Genomic DNA, 22,667 nt, shown 5'->3' with positions numbered 1-22,667 from the left:
CTTGTGACTGACTGAAGAGATAGCAAGGAGTGTGCTGGTGCAGGGTGGCCCCTGCCGAGAGGAAGAGAGAACGGCGGCGGCACCTGCGAGCAGAGCTAGATGGCTGGAAGCAGTTTGTGATTGGGCCGCAGTAGCATCCTGATTGTCATCGACGCTTACATCCATACAAGAGAGCAGACACTCGGGTGCATTGCCCCAAAGTATCTGCTGTAATTATGCCCTTGCTCCTGAACAGACTCTCTGCTGCCTTTGGCATCCGCACCTTGATGAGGTTGGTGATCAACAGCAAGGGATTCCGGAGGTTACGACTGAAGCGGTGAGGGTCGCGTACGGGTACAGTCTGTTTGGAAGGGGTTCTGAAGCGACGGACGAGAAGAAGCGATTGCGGGCAAAGCTACGAGAACTTGGATGCCATGCCGAACCCCGCGAAGCAGAGACCTCCTTCTCGCAGGAGATAACATGCGTCTACAAGCTGACTCTCGACAGTTTCCGCCAGTCCTGCCAAACCATCGTCATGAGCTTCCCCACCCTCTATCGCTTCCTCGAACGCCGGCGCCAACAGGTTGGAATTCCTCTCCTTATCGCCGTGGGACCCGTGGCCACGGCCTTGCAACGATATCATTCCTGACGAGATCGAGAACAGCCACGACTGCCGCTGCTGTCTATCACGATGGTCTCGCTGACGATCGCCTCTTCGCTAAGAGCCTCCGGGCCTGGTATCTGATACAGAAGTACTCTCCGTGGCTCGACCGGTTTGACTGTGGCAATATCTGCGACGTTAGGCTGCCAGCCCGTTTAGCCAGCGTGGCATTCACCGCGAAGGTCGAGGGACGCAAGACCTTGGCAGCGTCAGCGACCTTCCTTGGCCGGTATACTGCGCTGCCGATGACACCACAACTTGGCGCAGATGGGGATGAGTGGACTACGTATGTCACAGCCAGGATCTTGATTGACACCGGGAGAGCAGCCTGGGTGTGCTCTTCTGCGACTACCCACAGACCTTCGCTGTTTGATCGGACGGGCCGATCAGTTCTGAATAATGAAGGCGATGATGACATTGCCGGGAGTTGGCACAAATACGGAACAGACGCTGTAAAATGTTCACACCGTGGCATTTCGAGGAAGTGGCAGAGCCAGAGTCAAAGCGCGTGGACTGGATTGTGATTCCGCGCAGCGTTTGATCTGATGGTAGATGGACGGCGCTTACGAGGGGACGACGAAAACGATGAGACGCTGAGGTAGGCCAGATCGTTAGAGAAATGGAAGAGAGGCAAGCCGATAGATGGGTTACAGTCCAGGTATGGTGGGTGCTCGCAGGCCTGCCGGCTGATGGTATTTATGCGATGAGCTCGACACGTCCTCCTGCTCAATAGGATGGAACGAATACAAGGCACTGGCGAGATATCGAGAGTTGCAGATGTACTTAGGTATGGTTCGGAGCAGATCGTTCGGCTCGGTCCACGGGTAGATTAGTGTCTTCGTCAATCGAATGTTTACACCCCACAAGGCGACCACGCACATCCTTTCTTGCGAAAAGCTGCATGGCATCAACCAGATACATACGGTGAAGCCTCAGCGCCTAGAATGGCCGCAGCTGTCAGAGCGTCACAATGGATTGGCTCCGGCCAGAATCTACCAGGATCAATGCAGTCCAGTTGCCAATATACGGGGCGCCAGGCGAATCACAGAATGCTGCAACGCGCAGGTGCTTTGCGATACGAGTCTAGACTTGGTAGCATGGAGGTTCAGAGCTGCGTAATGCTATCGGACACTGGATAGCAAGCTCAGCCTGACCGTGCCCATGCGCCCTTTTACTGCCTGCTGTTCTCATGGTCGGCGTCGCAGCTTATGACCTCTCACTACAGCCGCGGGACTTGACGTGATCGTGACGACTTAAAAATGGCTGCTGCTACCACTGCTGCTGGGCCGACACAAGACAAGATCTTTACCTTCACAATTACAGGAGATAATGGAAGTGTGCAGACGTTCACACAGACGGCCGATACCACTGACTTTGCCTCAGCCACCGACACTGCCGCGGCATCTTCCGAATCCGATTTCACTCAAACATCTGCAGCTGCAAGTGCGGTTCAGGCTAGCGAGACGGTGCTCAGCAGCGCTACAAGCCCCAACGTCGTTTCTGCGACCACCGTATTCGCCTATCCGGTCACTGTCAATGGCAGTCCAACGACTCTCTTGGCCACTGTCACCTTCAACTCGACTCGGGGGGCACAATCATCGATAGGGTCAGGTCTAGCAGCCTCGTCTTCCACCGAAAGTGTATCTTCGGCATCGCCGACGCCGACACCGTCACCTCAACCAGCTAGCGGACTAAGTCCTGGGGCTAGCTGGAGTTGTCATTGGTGTATTACTCGCCCTGCTGATCTGTTCAGGTGCAATATTTTGGTGGACTCGGCGGAAGAGGCGATCAAATAGGCAAAATCAAGGCCATGAACTCGTTGGGGCTCAGATCCACGAAAAGGCGGTGCGAGAGGTGCATACTGCTGAGCTTCCAGGGAATGCACCAAGCCCGAAGGATCTCAAGAAAAACCCCAGCGGGATGAGCGAACTCGAGGGGTCACAGGTCACTGCCAGTAGTTGACGGCGCTGAATGGAGGGCATGCTCCACATGTTCTCACCGTAAGAAACCACAAGAGGATCGTGCACTGCGCGATCCCACGCCCGTTAGCCATGCAGGGGAACGAGCGGGCGCAGACAACAAGATCGGCCTCGCCACTTCCATTCCTCCCTCGCCTCCTGGTCCTTCCCAGCTTCAAGATCTGCCTCACCGCATTGCATTATTGTGGCCTGGATCTAACAATTGGACCAGGCAATCGGAATGGCTGCCATTTCTACGGCAGGCACTGAAGTCGAGTCTTCCAGTACATCCGCAAGTACACCTACCGCAATCTCGCCGTCGTGCACCATCTTGGACATAAAGCCCGACGTCGTCCCTATCAGCATCATCCTCGTAGTCTCATACAATGTAAGTGGTACTCCAACGGCGCTCTTCGCCACTCTAACGTTCGACTCGACCGTATCCTCGACTGGAACCTTGAATTTCATGTCGTCACCCACATTATTGCAATTCGGACCAGAATACAGCGGACTGAGTGATGGTGCCATAGCTGGAATTGTCTTTGGTACCATAATGTCCGTGCTCCTCTGCACAAGCGCAATGCTTTGGTGTGCTTTCTGGGGAGGACGGATGAATAGAGACGGTCGAAGAGATGATATCCCTGAGGAGAAACATGTTCCCGACACCGCCAGCGAGAGATGTCCACGCTGTGCAACAGACCAGGAACACGGCCGGCGATCCCTTAACAGCCCTGGACCAATAGCTCCATCTTCTGCCACCACAGTGACGACGACAGCAGCAGCAACGTCGGCTTCCAACGCCACAGCGCAAACCGCATGCTCCGTTTCTGTACCCGGAGCTGCCCAGGACGAGACCTCCAAAAGCATGAAAATTGGCCTCCTCGACGACTGCCGGGAGGCCTTCCCTGCGTGCTGTGCAAATACGACTCCACAATGACTAGCAGGCATATGAGAGCTGTGTATCGTGTACGACAACCATGTGCGAGCTTTGGGCTTGGATGAGAAGCCCTTGATGGTGCTCAAGGTCCTGGAGGGCGAGGGATAGAAGCCTGTGTTCAAGCTGAGGTTGGTGCGGGATCCGTTGGAAATGCTGCAATTGACGGCGGATCTCGAGGATATGAGTTGTGGTGCTGCTGAAGACTCTGGTAATGACCAGTTCCGCTACCGCGATGCTGTCTTTGACCAAGCTGCATGTCCCCAAGGATGTCTCATATCGCCTGGATCAGCTGTCGCGCTACTGGAGGTGGTCCAAATGTCCAGACGTGTGGACGTGGACTTCGGTCGCGTGGGTCGCAGTGGATCAGCTCCAGATAGCCGCGGGAGACCATCGCTGAGCGCTGGCTGCGATGCAGGTTCTCCTTCAAGACCATTCACTTCTTCCTCCCCGCCTTCCCCTCCGTAGCCTCCAACTCCTGCAGCCTCCCTTCCTCCACAACCAACATCTCCTTCTCCGCCGCCACCATCTTCTCAATCTTCTTAACCGCCTCCCCCAACCGATCCAACTCCTTACTCTCCTCCTCCCTCGAAAACTTATTCCCGGGCGTATTCACCTCCGGAATCTCCGCCGTATGCACCTTCACCATCGCCCCCTTCCCACCTTTCCCCTTCGCCTTCTGCCCCTGCGGCCTCCCGCCTGTCAACACCTCATAAAACGAATCCAACGGCTCATTAAACAACACCTCCTCATAACACACACTACTCACCATCGTCCTCTCCGCCTTCTGTCTCTCAATATCGCCCACATACGGATGCAGCTTCAACGGATGCCACAACTGCTGCGGCTTCTCATTACTCTCGGGCGCAAAGTAGAATTTGATCGCGATCTCAAACTCGCCCCAGCCCGTCTCCTCGACCTCAAACGGTGGGCTCTCGATCATGCGCACGCTGTTGGCGTAGGTGTCGTGGAGTTTGAACTGGACTTTTTTCAACCAGTACGAAATATCCTCGTTGTTGATGCCCCGGACAAAGACTTTCCATTTGTGCGTGTGGTCGGCGGGGGCGTCGCGCGGGCGTGGTCGGGTGGGAAGGGGATGGCTTCGGTGCCGTAGAGGAATGGCCGGTGGATTTGGATGCCGCGGACGCGTTTGGCGCCGCTGGGGGCGGGCATGGTGAGTGGGGCGAGCAGTAAGCGCCGGAATCGAGCGCAGCGAAGGTGTTCGGGTCAAACGTGGACCGGGGCGGTTGGCGAATGGAGCGAGCTCTAGACTGAGGTCGTGAGGCTGGAAGTAGCGCCGCAGGCGAGTACTCAGGGGTGAGCGGAGCGACTTGTTGCGCCGCAGGCAAGTGGTGGACGGCGGATGTGGGTGGAGGTTTGAGAGATGGTAGATGTGCCCAGAAATTTCTGTGGGTTAGATTCTGTCAGGTAGGGAGGTTGGTGGGCACGCTGGACTGAGGACGAAGTACTATGAGGGCCAAGATGGGGTGGTATAGGCTTCAATGAAGCAAGACTAACGTGGTACATGTACGAAGCGGCTTTGGAAAAGATGTTGGAGATCGCGGGGCGCGGAGATAGTGAAAATGAACTCCGGACACCGCCTATCGAGCAAGTTGCCTCGTTCCACAGACGAGGCATCCTTCGAATATTTCTTGGGAATGATCATCGAACACAATCCCATCGAAATTTGATGCCATTGTACGCTGCCAGATGTGCTCATTGAAGGCGGAGGCAAGAGTGGCGTCCTCTTTGCGTTTCAATGACAGCCATACCATGGTGGGCTGGACCACCAAATTTATATTCTGCAACGAAAGCTGTCGGCCGGTCTTACCAGACGCACCTCGAAGGCCTCGAAACGGAACCATAGTATGGGGAACTTACGTATCTCTGACGTGAAGAGGCTCTTGTCATCCGGTCTACGATAAGGCGCTTTTTTAATGGTCCGCATCTGTTGCTATCGGACGTATGGATGATTTCGAGTTCTCATGGTATTCGAGTGACCCTTCGTCGTCTCAGATCAGGGTCAACCACCTGCGTGCTAGCTGACTCGCCCGAGATTGCACTTCTCGCGCCACTCCTACACCCCAATTAGTTTTGCCAACCACACCTAACATCATGCTCTGCTCACCACCCAGGAACCTCCCGTATCTTCAACCACAACCCATCTCTTGGCCTCGCCGTAATGCCGCCCTTGATCAGAATATGCTCCCCATCCGCCTTATCCCTGAATTCAACCTCAAACTTTCCCACAAACGCCGCCAACAGCGCCGCCAGCTCCGCCCGCGCAAACTTCTCCCCAATACAACTCCTCGGCCCGTGCAGAAACGTCAGAAAGCTGTAGTTGCTTTGCGCCCCGCCTGCATTCGCTTGCCCCGGTGCGAGCCAGCGTTCCGGGTTGAACACTTCGGCATCGGGTCCCCAGAGCTCTTTGGAGAAGTTGACTGCCCAGGGGCAGAGAATGACTTTGGTGCCTTTGGGAATGAACTGGCCGAGGATGGTCGTGTTGACTGCTGCGTCACGTAGCGTGAGCGGGACGGGCGACCACATGCGGAGTGTTTCGTTGCACATGGCGTGAAGATAGGGCATGTTGTCGATGATCTCGCTGGTGATGGCTGTAGAATGCGGATCGGGGATGTGCTGGCGGACTTCCTCGCGGAGACGTTTTTGAGTCTCAGGGTGCTGGCACATGGAATAGAGGGCCCACGTCATGGCTGAAGCGGTGGTTTCGTGGCCGGCGGCGAGGAAGGTCATCATGTTGTTCACGAGGTCTTCGTCAGAGAAGCCGCCGGATTCGAGCGCAATGGAGGTGATGTCTGGCGAGAGTTCTTGCTTGGCGGCGATAGCGCGACGTTTCTGGTCGATCAGGCGTTGCGAGGTGTCTCGGGCGACTTTGGAGGCGGCCATGACGTCTTCGTTGCGCTTGATGGGGAGGTTTTGGATGATGAAAGATGGGATGAAGAACTGGAGGAGTGCGAGAATCTGGCCTGTGCGCGAGGGCTGGAAGATTGCGCGGTAGACTCTGTTGAGCTCGGTGTCTGGCTTTGCGATAGAATCGAAGTCTTGGCCGAGGCCGGCTACGCCAATGATGTCGAGGGTGGCTCGGGACGCCCACTCGCCGATCTCAATTGATGGTGAGACGCTAGATCTGTGCCCTTTTCTTGTTTGCTCACAGACTGCGAGATGATCGCGTCGACCATCTCAACGGATTTGGTCCAGAAGATCGGATAGAGCTGCTTGATGTGGCGAAAGTTGAATGCTGGCCCAAGCGCCTTGCGTTGCTTCTTGTGTTCGTCGCCTTCCGCGAACAAAATGCCCATTCCGAGGATGCGGCCGATCCCAGCAGCGATGAAGTCGGGCTTAACAAAGTCGTAGGATTTGGTGACCATGACCTCCGCAAGACCCTTCGGTGATACGACTAGCACTCGATCGCGGTTGAAGAGATGGCGGTAGCGGATCAAGCCATTGTTGGGAATTTCATTCGTCCACCGTCGCAAAGGAATGCCAGAAGGCTCCTTCACGATCTTGCTCCATTGTCCAGAAAAGAAGGCGTTGCCATCTGGTTCGGGTAGATGTCGCAAGGGACTGACGAATCGTGGGTAGATGACGATGGTGTACGTCAAATATGTGAACCATTGCGCCAGAAACAACAACGACGCTGTGGTCTTGAACCATGGCGGCACAATCTCATATCTTGTGAGGACGAAGGCGCCCGCTACTGATGAGGTGGCCCAAAACGTCCATGTTGAGAAAGGATTGTATTCAAACTTACTCCTGGCACTCATCTTGGCTTGGAGTATGCGACGAGCTTGGCAGCGGGGATGATGCGAGGTATCAGCTGGAAGGATAGCAGCCTCTATATCAGGCGTAGAGGCTGGCGACGTCTCAATGCATCTGCCTGGATCGCAAAACCTGTCGTATCAGGTTGTGAATATGAGTGGCGCGACAGGTGGTCGTGGGTACTATCAATGACGCTTTCTGCCGCACGGATGAAATCTGCTCCGACCGTTGAACCGGGTAGTCTGTCCGAGCTAAGGCCTGGGTTCTGACAAGATCTTCGGGATGCGAATTAATACAAACGAAGACCTGACCAGCAGGCAGACAACGAGAGATGAGTAAAACTGCAAGGAGTCCGTCCGGTGTTCAGCCAGCTAATTCAAGTTGAAAATGAGCATGTTCCAGACCGGAGCAGGACGCGCAGCTGAACCAGGGTTTCATCACAAACTGGGATTTCCACTTTGACGAAATGGGTATGGAGAACGAGGTACCATTACGAGATACGAGCCAGATTGACAAAACAATTCACAGAAGGCGTTGCGAAATAATGTTTGCATCATTTTTGAATCCAGTAAGAGCACATCGTGAAAGCGGATTGCGCGAAGACGTATGCCACCTTCGTTGCCTGGCACCGTCCTCCTCGATGTCGCCCGGTGCGGTCTATGATCAAACCACAACGCCATTGTGTACAGATCAGCGTGCCTCGTCCACTCTGGGCCCGGAATATGGTGTATCTCGATTGCTCGCACTATGGGTCTTGCTTTCATATCCAAGTCCCAGGTACGCCATTCGCCGACGGGAAGTATTAACCTCCGTGCACATTCCATGTCAACATTAGTCGTAAACGCCGTAACACCTGGATTGAAGCATTATCGTTGGCTCAGTGGTAACCATTCGTCCTCGGAGCAGTGGTACGTTGTGAGTATGCAGCGCTGCCGGCCGCGAAATATGGGTGGTTGCATGCAGCCTTGGCCGACATGCGGTGCGAAGGGTCGTACTCGAGCATGGCTTCCATCAATTCTATTCCGGCAGGCTCAAGGGTCTTGACGATATTGGCAAGGTTCTCGCGTGGCCACTTCGGGAAGGAGGTCTTGAAATCCGGAAATGATGTGACGCCTGGCCATGTCTGTTCGGTCGGTGTACCAAGGAGCCTTTCATGAGGTCAGTCTCTCGTCCAATGGTTGGCGAGCAATATACATACTTGAAGATTTTGAAGATCTCTCAATCTCAGAGTCTCCTGGGAATAATGGCTTGCGGGTACACATCTCAGCAAAGATAGCACCAACCGACCACATGTCCACGCCTGTCGAATATTGCCGGCCACCTAGCAGAATTTCGGGCGCACGATACCATAGTGTAACTACCTGGAAGATTGTTAGCATTGAAGTAGATCAGTCTGATTGAAGCATACCTCATGTGTGTATGTGCGCAAAGGAACACCAAAAGCTCGAGCGAGACCGAAGTCAGCCAGCTTGAGATTACCCTCCCGGTCGATGAGCAGATTCTGAGGCTTTAGATCTCTGTGCAGCACACGGTGACTGTGGCAGTATCGGACGCCCTCAATCAGCTGGGCCATGAACTTTTTCACCATGTCCTTGCCCAGACCCAAGCGTGACATCTCAGCAGACCCATCAGGGAGCGCTTTGCCTCGGCCGCCATCCGACACTGGCAGTGCTTCCATGTACTTTTTCAAGTCGAGGTCCAGGAACTCGCAGACCAGGTACAACTTATGTCCATCGGCGTGAACAATGTTAAGCAGGCGGACAATGTTGGGGTCGTTCATCTCTTTGAGGAGTGAGATCTCTCGGATAGCAGTGCTGGGAACACCCTCATCTTCGGCTTCGAGGCGGATCTTCTTCAGGGCAACTATGCGACCGCCGTTGGAAAGGTCTTTCGCTTTGTAGACAACGCCATATGTTCCTGTAGCTCGTTAGAACCTGTCGAGAGCACCACATGGATGCAGCTCACCTTCTCCGATCTTCTCGATCTTCTGATAGTTCTCCATGGCTGTTGCGGAGGGAGTCACTGGAAGGATGCTACGGAAAGGAGAGGCAGATCTGAAGGGATTAGTGCTGGCAGATCAAAGGGTGCGCAAACTTACGGAGAAAGAGAATGTAGGCGCCGCAAATCGCTGTGTATGGAATCTCCTGTCTTACCTTTGGCGCTGGTGTCGAAGTTGGGCGTCTGACGGGCGCTGCAGTCTGGTTGCTGGCTTCGATGTCTGATGTTTTCATCGATGTTTACAGGTGGAGATCCCAGGCTTCGAGTCGCGTCTCCAATAGGCGCGGGGCATAGGTGTCGGCGTCGCGTCGGGGCCTGCCAAGCGATTCGGCTGCCCGCAGTGGAGAAACATTTCAACCTCTTCTGCGATTTCAGTCATCTGGCGGTGACTCACTTCGCTACACTCACACATATCGCTTGATTACGTTTTGAAAGGGCATGGTGTAGGCGCCGCTGACAACATAGGTTCTTGGGGATTGCGGCAGCCGCGTCGATCCTTTAGACGGCTCTTGTGGGGTTTTTTCTAGCAGCACAAATCGCCCGCCATGGCGACGAAAGAGTTGACACCGGAGGAGCAGCTGGCCCTCATCAAGGTCAACTTGGGCGAGGTCATGAGCGAGCACATAATAAAAAAGATCGTGCTAGAGGAGAAGCGACCGCTGGTCATCTACTGGGGCACAGCAACAACAGGAAGACCACACTGCGGCTACTTTGTGCCCATTATGAAGATTGCTCAATTTCTGCGGGCAGGCTGCAAAGTCAAGATCCTGCTGGCTGATGTTCATGGCTTCCTCGACAATCTGAAAGCGCCGATCGAGCTTGTCAAATACCGCGCCGAATACTACAAATTCATCGTCCAGTCATTACTGCGGGTGGTGGGCGTGAGTCTCGACAAGCTCGAATTTGTTCTTGGTTCGTCCTACCAGTTGGGCGGTGAATATACAATGGACCTATTCCGGCTGAGCACTATTGTTACAGAGCATGATGCGAAGAAGGCAGGTGCAGAAGTCGTCAAACAGGTGGACAATGCAACACTTTCGGGCCTCATCTATCCTCTCATGCAGTCGCTCGACGAGCAGTATCTTGGTGTTGATGCACAGTTTGGCGGTGTGGATCAGCGCAAGATCTTCGCTCTGGCTACAGAGTGTCTGAGCAAGATTGGCTATAAGCCTCGCGCACATCTCATGAATCCTATGGTGCCTGGTTTAGCCGGTGGAAAGATGTCGGCTTCGGACCCGAACTCCAAGATTGATATTCTCGACACAGCTGACGCCGTCAAGAAGAAGATAAGATCGGCCCACTGTGTCCCTAAGGAAGTCGAAGGCAATGGCATTTTGTCGTTTGTCGAGTATGTGCTGATGCCATTGAGCGCTCTGCGCAGTGAGAACGGCCAAACTCGGTTCGTTATCGAGCGAACTGAAGGCGACCCGCTGGTCTACACCAGCATCGAGGCTATGAAGGAAGATTACAAGGCAGATACGCTCAGTCCACAACTGCTCAAAGCAGGCGCCAGCGCGGCGTTGGTGGACTTGCTCGCTCCGATTCAAGCAGAGTTTCAGGCGTCGCCAGAATGGCAGGAGATCGAGAAGAAGGCGTATCCGCCAGCGGAACCTGCCAAGAAGAAGAAGCAGCCAAAGGACAAGGGCTCTCGCTACCCAGGTGGGGGTACTTGGGCTAATGTTCAGCCTGATGGCTCGATCGTCGGCGAGAATAAACAGCAAGTGGACGTCGCTGCGAGTGCCTCAGAAGCAATGCAGAACCTGGCCGTCAATGGTTCTAAGCCTTGAGCATTCCAGTTCAGCGAATGTCCCTTGCGGACGAGCACCGAGGGTTCTGCCGGATAGCCACAGCCGTTCTCTGGTTCCAGCAATGTGCCAGGCAGGCGGGGTGTTGCAAGCAGCATTATTTCAGCGAAGCCGCGTCAGGAGCGGCCTCCTTGACGCTCCCCCTGGTCGTCGTCCCGCTGTTGCAGACTTGATGGGGTCATTGCGGAGCTCCAAAATTGGGCTCGTTAGCCGCTTCGACGCCTCGAAGCAGGGAATCCGTTCGCGAATCACGATTAGTGACAGATCAGAGTGGTACGACTAGTTCGACCGTAGAATGTTCTGTTGCATGGAATTCTTGCAAAGTACTTCTAGAAGCCACACTCGAATGCAAAGAACTGGAGCTGGAGTGCTCCATTAGCATTATGTTCAAATGACCGAAGCTTTGATCCCTGTTCCTACATTCATCTATCTCTCTGACAACGTATATTCTAGTCGGGCCGAATAAATCACCGCTCTGACTCTCGGCTCTACTTGTTTCATGAGCATGATCACCCACTAAAGGAGGTACCAACACGGCGCCACGGCAACGAGAATCTCCGAGTTGACCAGGCTCTTGCCTTGCAGCCGTCGATGGCTTTCTTGCGACATGCAGATGGTCCATACATTCGCATCTTACGATATCGCCGAAACCAAGAACGGTAGCATTGGTTTCCTAGAGTTTGAGGCCACGCACTGCGTTGTTGTCCAGATACTTCCATGCAGTAACGCTGACGCTGGTGTATAGGACACGAGCTCAGTGGTGCATAATGAATACCGAACGGATGCACGGTCAAGCTCACGGCGAGTACTTGCGCTCGAGGTCATGTTGACGCCCATGCGGCACAAGGATGTCTTCGGACGTACTGGATGCTACATGTCTTGAAGCTGGACAAAGGTTGCACGGCATTATGGATCTGCATTGTGACGCTTCCAGCATCGCTTAGCGCAGTCAATCTAGTAGCTGCTGCGATGCGCGTCGCGGTTGGTCATTGGTGAGGTCAACGATCTTGCGATGGTGCATCCGAAACACCACGACTGCTGCTTCTCTCCGTTGCAGAGCTTAGTTTGTGTGCATAGTCGATTTATGCTTCGACATCCCGGACTCCGCATATTCGGCGACGAAACCACAACGTTGCTGGTTGATACAGACGGCACGCAGATGGTGTCCCTGCGTTTCCACAATATGATCACCATCGCTTGGGAACAGATCAAACGAGGACTCGATACTCTATACCCCATACTGACGAGTCTCGTTCGGGCAAGTCCTTGACTCTATACTCTGTACGAGTCGCAGCGAATAATACTTCGCCTAGGATCACTGACAAGAGCGTACTGACGGTCTGTGGCGACAATTGATCGGCCATACTAATCTCGGCCATTCTGCACACATAATATGGGGAGCACTCTATTTCAGCGGGACCAGCCACAGCCTAAGAAGATGCTTTCTTTGCCGAGGTCGCTAAGTGCGAAGATCCGTTGCCATTGTTGTAGAGGTCAGATCTGCGCATGCGACCAGCAGCGTGCCCATAACGGCAACATTGACATCATTCTTGAAATCGATCGTGAGGTTCAATGCTGGGAGATCACGATGGGTGCCATCCTTCCGCGCATGCCATGCCTCCCCCTCGCGCAGTCATGCAGTAGCTCATCAGAGCCGCAGCTCGTGGTTTGCGATTACCTTTCGGGGAGCTTCCAAAGGAAGCAGTACCCCAGGTAATTGACATCCCTGTCGGACTACAGATGCAGTGGCCCGAGCGCCAATGTGGAGACTAGGTTCAAGCATCCATACGCTTTCGCAAGCAATTGCTCGGTTCTTCGCCCAAACTACCCCTCATCCACAAAACTTTGCGTCGCTTCTACTTGCATCAAGTACGAACATCCCAGGCTTCTTCTTGCTTAACCACACAGTCTGGGCACTTGACCGATGTCTTGCTTTAGCTTAGCTTACAGGCCTGGCCCAACTCTACCACAGCAGCTTTCCCAAACCGCCGTCGACATTCTCCACAGCGATCGTACTGGACTCGTGTCCATGTGTGCTGCGTGCAAAGAATTTCCGGGCTCTGTGTCTCGATCAGCCATCGCCCTTCGCGCCGTCATTGGCTCCCGCATGGCTTACACAGGGTACAGCTTTAGCTTCAAATCTCGATAGGCCCGAATGTCAAAAAGTGCTACTCACTATTGGCCTCTTTCAACTCAATTCGCGTCATCTGAGCTGTCGTGGTCTAAGCCAGAAAAGCAGCTGAGCAACCGAGCTCCTAGGTGTATATGATGTATGTTGTCCCCCTTCGTGTAGCTTGAGCTGTTCGTGCACGCCCTCTCTCATTCCTTGTGAGGCTTCTCAATCAATACACCAACACCAACAACATCTGCCCACCATGTCTGGACCAGGTGGTCGTCACTTGTCTGTGTCTCACTATGCTGAGAACCAGGGCCAGAACGCCTACGATGGTGGTCGCCGCCGCTCCTCCATCGCCCCTGCCGGCTCTATCAGCGGTGCATCGCCGCAAAAGGCTGGCGTCCTCAACCAGAAGGATGACACGCTTCGCAAGATGTCCGTCGCCATTCCGAATCTTGCTGAACTCTCCGCCGACGCGAAGAACGCTGCCGAACATGAGAGGAAAATGGGCTTCCGCGAGGGTGCAAAGCTCTACCCGCTAGCTATGTTCTTCTCTTTTGGTCTCTCCATCGCCGTCATTATGGAGGGTTACGACACCTGGCTACTAGGTTCCTTCTACGGCATGCCTTCGTTCGCAAGGAAGTTCGGCGACTTCGCTGGTAACGATCCAGACACTGGCGAGGCAAAGTACGAGGTCAACGTTACTTGGCAGAACGCCTTGGGTAATGGTACCGCGGCTGCTCAAATCATTGGTCTCATGATCAACGGTATTGTCTCCGAGCGCATCGGCTACAGATGGACGATGATAGTCAGCCTCTTCCTCGTCTCGGCTTTCATCTTCATCCAGTTCTTCGCCGTCAACGTTCAGATGCTCCTGGCAGGCTACTGCTTGGCTGGACTTCCATGGGGTGTCTTCCAGACACTCACAACCACCTATGCCGCAGAAGTGTGCCCCGTGCCGCTTCGCCCATATCTCACTACCTTCGTCAACCTCTGCTGGGTTATCGGCCAGCTCATCGCTGCCGGAATTCTCAAGGGATTCGTCAGCGGTACGACCAACTGGTCATGGCGCATCCCGTATGCGATCCAGTGGATTTGGCCGTTGCCAATCGCAATCATTACATTCTTCGCGCCAGAGTCACCATGGTGGCTTGTCCGACATGGCAAGCTGGATCAGGCTCGCGCTGCTCTGCTCAAGCTTACCAGCAAGAAGAATGCGAACTTCAATGTGGAGGACACTCTCGCGATGATGATCCACACCAACGAGCTTGAAATTCAACAGACATCGGGTACCTCGTACTTGGATTGCTTCAAGGGCGTCGATCTCCGCCGCACAGAATTGACAATCATGACCTGGGTCATTCAGCAGACCTCGGGCTCTCCCATGATGGGATGGGGTACATACTTCATGCTCCAGGCCGGTCTCGACACGCCCGATGCATACTCTCTCGGTGTGGGTCAGTCGGCCATGGGTTTCGCTGGTACCGTCGCCTCCTGGTTCTTGATGCCACACTTCGGTCGTCGGACCCTGTACCTCTGGGGCCAAGTTGCCATGTTCATCATTCTAGTTATCATTGGCGGTCTGGGAATCCCACAACTCGCTTCTGGTACCGGATGGGCTACAGGTGCTCTGATCCTGGTCCTCACTTTCGCCTACGACATCACTGTCGGCCCGGTCTGCTACTCTCTCGTCGCCGAGCTGCCTTCCACACGTCTTCGCATCAAGACTGTTGTGCTGGCCCGCAACGTCTACAACATCTGCGGTATAATCATCGGCACCCTGCAGCCGCGCTTCATGAACCCCGACTCTGGCTGGGGCTGGCGTGGAAAGACCGCCTTCTTCTGGGCTGGTGCTAATCTGTTGGGTCTTGTTTGGACTTACTTCCGTCTTCCTGAGCCAAAGGTATGTTCTAACCTCTGTTACGCAACTCCAATGAGTGATGCTGACTGTTCAATCAGGGTCTTACCTACGCCGATCTCGATGTCCTCTTCGAGAACAAGGTCTCTGCCCGCAAGTTCCGACAGGTCGAGGTCGATCCTTTCCGCTCTGACAACTTGGTCATTGTTCCTGATGAGTATAACTCGGACAAGAATGATGTTTATACTCAGGAGAAGGTGTAAATGCACTGAGACTCTCTGCATATCAATATACCCAGATGGATTAGGAAGTAGTTGCTGTTCCACGACCTTTGCTGGTCGCAGCTTCAGCAGCAAGAAACTGTGTGAAGATAGCGATGTCATAATAACAATCGTTGTAAACAGCTGTCTTCCCCACTATTACACATGGACGCAATAGCTACCTGGTGATGGAGTTGCCCCGAAAAAATTTGCAGTGTCATGATAGTCATGAAATTGAGGGCAGGATGAATTTGTGGGGACATGGTTGGCGTTATGTTTCAGACAACAAGACTATTGAAGGTCGAAACTGACTTGATAGAGCAAACTAAATCGTGGATACTAGAGCTTCGACCACGCGAGTGAGGCTGTGCATTTTCTCAACTCATGGCGTCACCCCACGAGGTCGAAAGGTCAGCTTTCGATACTCCCCCTTGGATACCCCTGGCGGACTGCCAAGCTTGGCGCACAGGAGTGGTTTCCGAGCGGAATCTTGAAACAATCACGAAGGATTCGTCCTCCCGGGTGCTTCTTGATGTCACAAACAATTGATGACTACAATTCTATGCCGAGGTACACGACTGCGTATTAGTTGCCCACCTTCGTTCAGGTACCGTCGAAGGTAGCAAACACAACACCATCACTGTCCGCTCTCCACAAGCCTCGAGGTCACTCTGGAACGGCTTGGCATCTCGGCTCCCATTGACCGACCCCACGCCTGCGATTCGCGATATCCTGCTAGACTAGCTTGACGAGCTAGACAGCCTCGTCCTAACGTGACACAGGCTAGTGCTACCTCTTTGTGATCCACAGATGTGCTGATGGCGTGTTGGTCGTCCCCCTGCCCCTGCTGTGCTGCCTGTAGCCACGACGGGGCTTCCTGGCTCGACAACTGTGCTGGTGGCCTCTCTCGCGCAGACAGTGCTTCGAGACTTGTTGAAAGTACGACTTTTTCTCCCTCCGCGACGATGATGTGGGTAGTAGGAGGCTCGAAGGTAGGTCGACGTGTCGGCATCCCCTGTCGTGGCTTAGGCTCAGCGCTGCTGACAGTAGAGCAAATCACGGACTCATTTATGGCCATCTAGGCACGATTGATGTCTAAGACAGCATGTTTCGAGCACGGGCCTTTTATCCATCGACATTGATGCCGGTGGCTCTGTCCAAGGCCAGGCCCCATCTCGCGTCGATCTTTTGGCTGAGGGAGGAGTCGACCTGCTCTGACAAGGCTAGTGCCTGCATGGATTGGCAAGGTTGGTGTTCTTCGAGACTTCCGAAACAGGTACTGGACATCAGTCACTCACATTATGGCGTCCAGTCATCGGCGCACTGCTGACTCGAGGTTAGAAATTTTACCTCTCCTGAAGGATGTCGCCTACCTGCTCGGCATGTATAAAGCCATGCACCAGTCCTCGATGTAGTGATAACTTTCATCCATTCAATCAACAGCCCATCAACTGCCTTTCCTAGAGAACACACTCGTTCAATACATTCATCGTCACTCGTTCAATTCACATAGTCACGTTCGCTTCACTTCGTCGTTCCAGGAGATCGAAAGTTGTACATACTACACCACACGTATCTCAGCGCAACTGTCACACAATCCAACATTACCAACGTCCAACAAACATGAAGTCTCAGCAATCCCTCACTCTCCTCCTCCTCGCTCTTCTCAGCACCCCTACTACCCTTGCCGCACCAACAAGCTGGACAGTGGTAGACCTCGGCGACAAGCTAGGCGGAATCGCCAACGTTGCTGCTGGTGCTGGAGGTTCTGCAGGTGCTGGAGGCGCCGCTAGCGGCAAAGGCGAAATCGATGTTACCCTGGGGAAGGTTGGCGCCCTGCTCGGAGGCGGCGCCGCTACGGGTGGGAAAGGTGCTGGGCTGGACCTAGGTGGCTTGCTTGGGGGCCTAGTTGGTGGCAAAGGAGGAGTCTTCGTTGAAGGCGCTGCTGGTGGGAAAGGAGAGGTCGAGGGCGGTGTTGGCGGGTCAGGCAAGGTAGATGGCGGTGTTGAGGGCTCTGCTGGCATTGGCGGTTCTGCTGGTGTCGGAGGCTCTGCAGAAGGAGCAGTCGGAGGCAGCGGCAAGGGGCAGGCTGGAGGTGATGAGTGGGTCTCTGTAGGCGGTGAGGCAAGTGGTGAAGCCAATGCCGGTGTCGATGGAGGCGCTGCTGGCTCAGGAAGTGTTGGCATTGGAGGTTCTGGAAGCATCGGTGTTGGTGGAGGCGCAAATGCTGGTGTTGAAGGCGGTGCACAAGCTGGTGGCGGCGTCGGAGGCGGTGCATCAGGAGGTGTAGACGCCAGCATCGGCGGAGGTATCGAAGGTGGCGCAAGTGCTGGTGTCGGCGGCGGCGTGCAAGGCGGAGCAGGTGCAGGTGTCGGAGGAAGTATCGAGGGCGGAGCCAACGGAGGCGTCAAGGGCGGAGCAAGCGGAAGCATTGGTGGCGACTTGAGTGGCAAGATCGGTGGTGCCATCGACTTGGTCTTAGGCGGAGGTCTGTCAGGCAAGGCTGGTCTGGAGGCCGTTCTGGAAGGAGCTTTGGGTGGCAAGCTTGGAGGCTCGATCGACCTTGAGGCGCTCCTGGGTGGGATCTGCAAGAAATGAGCTCTTCCAACGGATGGAAAGGGCCGACAGAACAAGAATCGTGAGCGACCCAGGGGGCTTGTCGAATTGGACTTATGTTCTTACGCTCACTCACGAACACCTTTGTATACTAGCCACAGCTTGAACACGGGCCTGACGCTTGTAATCTTGAAAAGTTTGTATTTGGTTCAAATCTAGATCGTTTCTCATAGTTGCCTTGTTGAATCGATTGCTTTGGTCCTTGCTCATTAGCCAGCTGCGCCAGCAGAACTCCAAATGCGATCAGCCGTTCACAATGACACCACCGTTAGGATGAAGCGACTGGCCGCTGATAAGAGTACTGTCCTGGCTGGCGAGGAAGACAAAGCAGGTTGCGATCTCGCTTGGCTGGCCTGGTCTTCCCATAGGTGAGGTGAACGAGTCTTGAGCCTCGGAGCTCATCGTCGACGGGACTAGCGGCGTCCATACTGGACCCGGGCAGACTTGGTTGACTCTGATGCCTTTGTCGACGAACTGATTTGCTAGGCCACGAGTGAATGATGTGATGGCTGGAGCATGTCAGTATTGGCTTCATCGAGATTGACGGGGCACTTAGTAACTCACCTCCCTTGGTGGACGTATAGTCAAGCAGGTCTGGTCGGCCAACATATGCATTGATTGAGCCATTGTTGATGATCGTGTCTCCAGACTTCATCTGAGGGAGTAACATTTTCGACAAGTAGAAATAGGGGTGGATGTTTGTATCGAAGGTCTTATGCCACTGTTCATATTCGAGTTCGTGAATATCCTTGATCACCTTCTGGTAGGCAGCATTGTTGATGAGGATGTTGATACGGCCGGCTTGCTCGAGAGCAAAATCCACTAGCTTCTGGCAATTCTCCCTCGATCGGACATCCGTAGGAAACAGCCAGGCCTTGGCGCCAGCTTCCTCGACGCGCTGCTTGGTCTCCTGGGCGTCCTTCTCCTCCTCGGGAAGGTAGGAGATGACGCTGTTGGCACCCTCCATGGCGAATAGGATGGCAACGGCTCGGCCTATGCCCGAGTCGCCGCCTGTGATGAGGGCATTCTTGCCCTGCAATTTGCCGGCTGCCTTGTACAGCTGGTAGCCGCCGTCTTCGGTCGGTATTCTGGTGCTGGCGGGCTTGATTGGCAGTTCACTCTGTGTTCCAGGCTGCTCTTGGTGAGTAATTGGCACCTCATGTCCTGGTTTGGTCAGTCATATACATTTCCAGATGATCAAGAAGTCTCACCCTTCTCAAACTGGTCCTTGTTGGTGTTCTTGGAGGCGTTCTTCACGGTCTCCATGGTTGCGAATTTCTGTTCTGTTTCACAGTAGTTCGAGGGTATGGGAATGATAGAACCAGTCAAGACTGGCTCTCGAACGCGTGCCCACCTCATCTTATCGACTTACAAAATTTATGATCAACGTCATGAACGACTGATGTCACCTAAGATTCTCGGAAGAGTGTTCCAGACGGAATTGCAGAGCCAAGGATCCCACTGGAGTCTTGTGCTCGTCGCTGGCGAGCACGAACTCGAGGCCTGATGCGCTGTTCATGATGCTGGCCATACTCGAGTGTCTTTGGTCAGTGGCAGGAAGAGATGATAACTTGCTATTAAATCTGCTGTGATGCAATGCGTGGCAGTTATTCCACCAATCGGAGAGAGAGCTTTGCGAATTCACAATGGGTGGATCTCCAGGAGATTTAAGATCTTCCAAGCACCCGAAGGCGTCCTGGCCCCGAGCTTTCTTACAACGTCGACAGCAATAATCTCAACGCGATGTTTGTGGATGACAATGATTCACTGTGTGCGCACGAACGAGATCCTCATGCTATATTACGGCATTCATGGCGACTAATTGCGCCGCACGAGCAGCTGCAGAAATCGATCCTCGGGAGCTTTGAAGTAGCTCGGCCGGTGTGCGCTCTCAATTCCCGAGCCCCAGCTCTACCTTTGTTTTGCTCGGCGCCGGTAAACGCCGCCTACAATCATCTTGCCCTTGCTTTTTGCGCGTGATCTCGAAACGAGTGCTCGGGCGCTGCCAGACGATGCTACCCGAGCCGCCTAGCAAATGCATGTTTTGCAGACTAGTAAGTGATTCCACGCCTGGTGACGGACTTAATGCGTGTACGACGGTGGTAAATCTGCACTTTGATCCCATGAAAGGTATGAGTATATAGTCGCCTGGCCTGCTGAACACGAGACTGTACTTCAGCACCCTTCACTCAACAGCAAACACTTTCTACTACCCCATTGTACACCAACATCACCCAACATGGTGTCCATCTTCAAGAAAAAGAGGCAGTCCGACGCTTCAGTCCCCTCCACGGCCACCTCGTCGTCCGAACCGGCCACGGAAAAGACAGCCTCGGACCTCACCAAGATGCAATCGAAGGAGCATGTGTATCCTCCAAACAGCAAAGTCATCCCCATCATGGCAGGCATCTTCCTCGCAGCCTTCCTAACATCGCTGGACCGACTCATCATCGCTACAGCCATCCCAGCCATCACAAACGCCTTCAACTCTCTTGACGACGTTGGTTGGTACGGCTCTGCATATCTCCTGCCCATGGGAGCCATCATGCCATTGCTTGGACGCGTATACACCTTCTACGATCCGAAATGGGTGTTCCTGGGCTGCATTACTGCATTTGAGGTCGGAAGCATCATTTGCGGCGCGGCTAGCTCCTCGATCGTCTTCATCATCGGTCGCGCAGTCGCTGGGGCCGGAAGTGCTGGTATCTTTTCCGGTGCCATCACCATCATGGTCTACATCCTACCGCTTCACAAGAGACCAGCCATCATGGGCTTCTTCGGCATCATCTTCGGCATCTCAAGCGCTATCGGACCTCTACTGGGTGGTGCCTTTGTCGACCAAGTCTCATGGCGGTGGTGCTTTTACATCAATGTCCCGATCGGAGCAGTCACCATTGTGTTGCTGGTCTTCATGCTGAAGTTGGATTTCGAGCCGCCTAAACACACGACCCTCTGGCAAAAGGTTGACAGACTCGACCCTATCGGCACAACGATCTTCATACCAAGCATTGTCTCACTGCTGCTCGCTCTACAGAATGGTGGTGCAGTGTGGCCATGGTCGAACTGGAGGACCATTCTTTGCTTGGTGATCTTCGCTGTTGGCTTTCCGGCATTTATCATCGTCGAACTATGGCGGAAGGAGAACGCAACAATCCCGCCACGATTCTTCACCTATCGCTCCGTCATTGCAGGCGCAATCTACAGCTTCTTCAATGGTGCTGGCATGATGGTGCTGGTCTATTTCATCCCAATTGTACGTGTCCCTAATCTTCATCTCCCCGCACGGCTTTATTCTAACAGGTGCACTAGTGGTTTCAAGCTGTTCGTGGAACATCAGCCGTCAAGAGCGGAATCGACACCCTACCTCTCGTCATCGGCCTGGTCATCACCAGCATCACGGCCGGTATCCTCACAAAGAAAATTGGATACTACACACCCTGGATGTACTGGAGCGCACTGTTTGTTCCCATCGGCGCCGGCCTGATCTCCACATTCGAAGTCAACACCGGTCACGCGAAGTGGATTGGCTACCAAGCGCTCTACGGCCTTGGGCTCGGTCTGGGCATGCAGCAACCCAATTTGGCCGTGCAGACTGTGCTTCCAAGGAAAGACGTCGCCATTGGAGCCTCGGTGATCTTCTTCATGCAAACGATGGGTGGAGCACTTTTCATCTCGGTAGCACAGAACTTGTTCATCAATCAGCTGGCCGACGGGTTGGCGAGAGCCAACATTCCTGGCATCAGCCCCAGTCTCGTGACATCAGTCGGTGCGACCGAGTTGAGAAAGGTGGTGCCGCAGGCGGATCTGCCAAGAGTCCTTCTGGAGTACAATTCTGCGCTACGGGCTACATTCTACGTGGCTGTCGGCGCAGGCTGCGTGCTGTGGATTGGTGCAGCTATGATGGAGTGGAAGAGTGTCAAGCAGCAGCAGCCTGCTGCAGCTGGGAAGGAGGAAGTGAAGCCGAAGACGAGTCAGGAGGTGGATGTTGAGAAGCAATAGGTTTGAGTACGCTTCTTTTGCACATCTTGGTTTTGCATAGCTTGGTTGGCTTCATGTACAGTACCATACGATAACGAATAGATTTTGCTCACTTCTCAGACACAATCGGCACACTTCTTAGCGCTCTATCTGCACAACGTAAGCTTGAGGCTGCCAGAGGCGGCTGCTTGCATCTTCCACAAATTCGTTCTTTGGTGTGGGTGCGCCTTCCAAATTCCAAATGCGACCAACTTCTTGCCTGCCAGAAAAGCATACAATCTTGCCAGTGTCCCGTCATATGTGGACTACATCAAGGAGTGCCGAACCTACGGTTGACCATACGAGATCGCCTTACCGAACAGCCCAGTATTCAGAAGCGTCCCGGTATGCATCTCATACCTCATTTCTGTATAGCAGCACTGCTATCGATACCGGCAGTCATCGCCAACCCAACCCGCCGGCATCACGGCATCGAGCACATGCACCTCGCAAGTCACCTGGAGTTCTGGCAAGATCAAGAATGCACGGTAGCAAATGGTGTACCATTGTCAATTAACGATGGTGAGTTTCTCGACTCAAATAGCCCCTTCGGTACCACCAGAACCTGCCTCATGTCAAGTCCAACGCCACTGATCCACCATGATTCCAGACTCGGGGACAGACGCCAAGTGGCATTTCGTTCCGCCAGGCACAGCGGCTGTCTCGTTGGCAGGTGAACAGCAGAAGC

At 54.0% G+C, this 22,667-nt stretch overlaps 9 protein-coding genes across 9 annotated transcripts; 5 read left to right on the top strand and 4 right to left on the bottom strand.

Moving 5' to 3' along the window:
* Window positions 1–1,899: 1,899 nt before the first annotated feature.
* On the top strand, window positions 1,900–2,436 carry AB675_925 (uncharacterized protein; the record flags this gene model as incomplete). The annotated part of the gene is made up of 1 exon (XM_018149776.1): window positions 1,900–2,436. The coding sequence occupies one exon, from the start codon at window positions 1,900–1,902 to the stop codon at window positions 2,434–2,436; it is 537 nt and encodes a 178-aa protein (XP_018005633.1).
* A 1,532-nt stretch (window positions 2,437–3,968) lies between these two features.
* Window positions 3,969–4,705, bottom strand: AB675_924 (uncharacterized protein; the record flags this gene model as incomplete). Its single annotated transcript, XM_018149765.1, has 2 exons — window positions 3,969–4,482; window positions 4,563–4,705. 2 exons carry the CDS (start codon window positions 4,703–4,705, stop codon window positions 3,969–3,971), a joined length of 657 nt encoding a protein of 218 aa, XP_018005923.1.
* A 951-nt stretch (window positions 4,706–5,656) lies between these two features.
* On the bottom strand, window positions 5,657–7,314 carry AB675_923 (Cytochrome 4d1; the record flags this gene model as incomplete). Its single annotated transcript, XM_018149754.1, has 2 exons — window positions 5,657–6,652; window positions 6,703–7,314. The coding sequence occupies 2 exons, from the start codon at window positions 7,312–7,314 to the stop codon at window positions 5,657–5,659; spliced, it is 1,608 nt and encodes a 535-aa protein (XP_018005822.1).
* An 872-nt stretch (window positions 7,315–8,186) lies between these two features.
* AB675_922 (Cyclin-dependent kinase 1) lies at window positions 8,187–9,311 on the bottom strand (the record flags this gene model as incomplete). Its single annotated transcript, XM_018149744.1, has 4 exons — window positions 8,187–8,457; window positions 8,504–8,670; window positions 8,718–9,226; window positions 9,275–9,311. 4 exons carry the CDS (start codon window positions 9,309–9,311, stop codon window positions 8,187–8,189), a joined length of 984 nt encoding a protein of 327 aa, XP_018005380.1.
* Window positions 9,312–9,852: 541 nt separating this feature from the next.
* On the top strand, window positions 9,853–11,094 carry AB675_921 (Tyrosine--tRNA ligase, cytoplasmic; the record flags this gene model as incomplete). Its single annotated transcript, XM_018149734.1, has 1 exon — window positions 9,853–11,094. The coding sequence occupies one exon, from the start codon at window positions 9,853–9,855 to the stop codon at window positions 11,092–11,094; it is 1,242 nt and encodes a 413-aa protein (XP_018005999.1).
* A 2,393-nt stretch (window positions 11,095–13,487) lies between these two features.
* On the top strand, window positions 13,488–15,349 carry AB675_920 (Maltose permease MAL31; the record flags this gene model as incomplete). Its single annotated transcript, XM_018149723.1, has 2 exons — window positions 13,488–15,131; window positions 15,188–15,349. 2 exons carry the CDS (start codon window positions 13,488–13,490, stop codon window positions 15,347–15,349), a joined length of 1,806 nt encoding a protein of 601 aa, XP_018005928.1.
* Window positions 15,350–16,969: 1,620 nt separating this feature from the next.
* AB675_919 (uncharacterized protein) lies at window positions 16,970–17,944 on the top strand (the record flags this gene model as incomplete). The annotated part of the gene is made up of 1 exon (XM_018149712.1): window positions 16,970–17,944. One exon carries the CDS (start codon window positions 16,970–16,972, stop codon window positions 17,942–17,944), a length of 975 nt encoding a protein of 324 aa, XP_018006028.1.
* Window positions 17,945–18,205: 261 nt separating this feature from the next.
* AB675_918 (uncharacterized protein) lies at window positions 18,206–19,228 on the bottom strand (the record flags this gene model as incomplete). Its single annotated transcript, XM_018149701.1, has 3 exons — window positions 18,206–18,471; window positions 18,527–19,126; window positions 19,174–19,228. The coding sequence occupies 3 exons, from the start codon at window positions 19,226–19,228 to the stop codon at window positions 18,206–18,208; spliced, it is 921 nt and encodes a 306-aa protein (XP_018005400.1).
* A 973-nt stretch (window positions 19,229–20,201) lies between these two features.
* On the top strand, window positions 20,202–21,961 carry AB675_917 (putative HC-toxin efflux carrier TOXA; the record flags this gene model as incomplete). Its single annotated transcript, XM_018149690.1, has 2 exons — window positions 20,202–21,215; window positions 21,272–21,961. 2 exons carry the CDS (start codon window positions 20,202–20,204, stop codon window positions 21,959–21,961), a joined length of 1,704 nt encoding a protein of 567 aa, XP_018005485.1.
* Window positions 21,962–22,667: the final 706 nt, after the last annotated feature.

Source organism: Cyphellophora attinorum (genome assembly GCF_001299255.1).
Source record: "Cyphellophora attinorum strain CBS 131958 chromosome Unknown Contig1, whole genome shotgun sequence".
Lineage (NCBI taxonomy): Eukaryota > Fungi > Ascomycota > Eurotiomycetes > Chaetothyriales > Cyphellophoraceae > Cyphellophora > Cyphellophora attinorum.
Note: the sequence above shows the minus strand (reverse complement) of the source record. Positions and strands in the feature narration are given on the sequence as shown.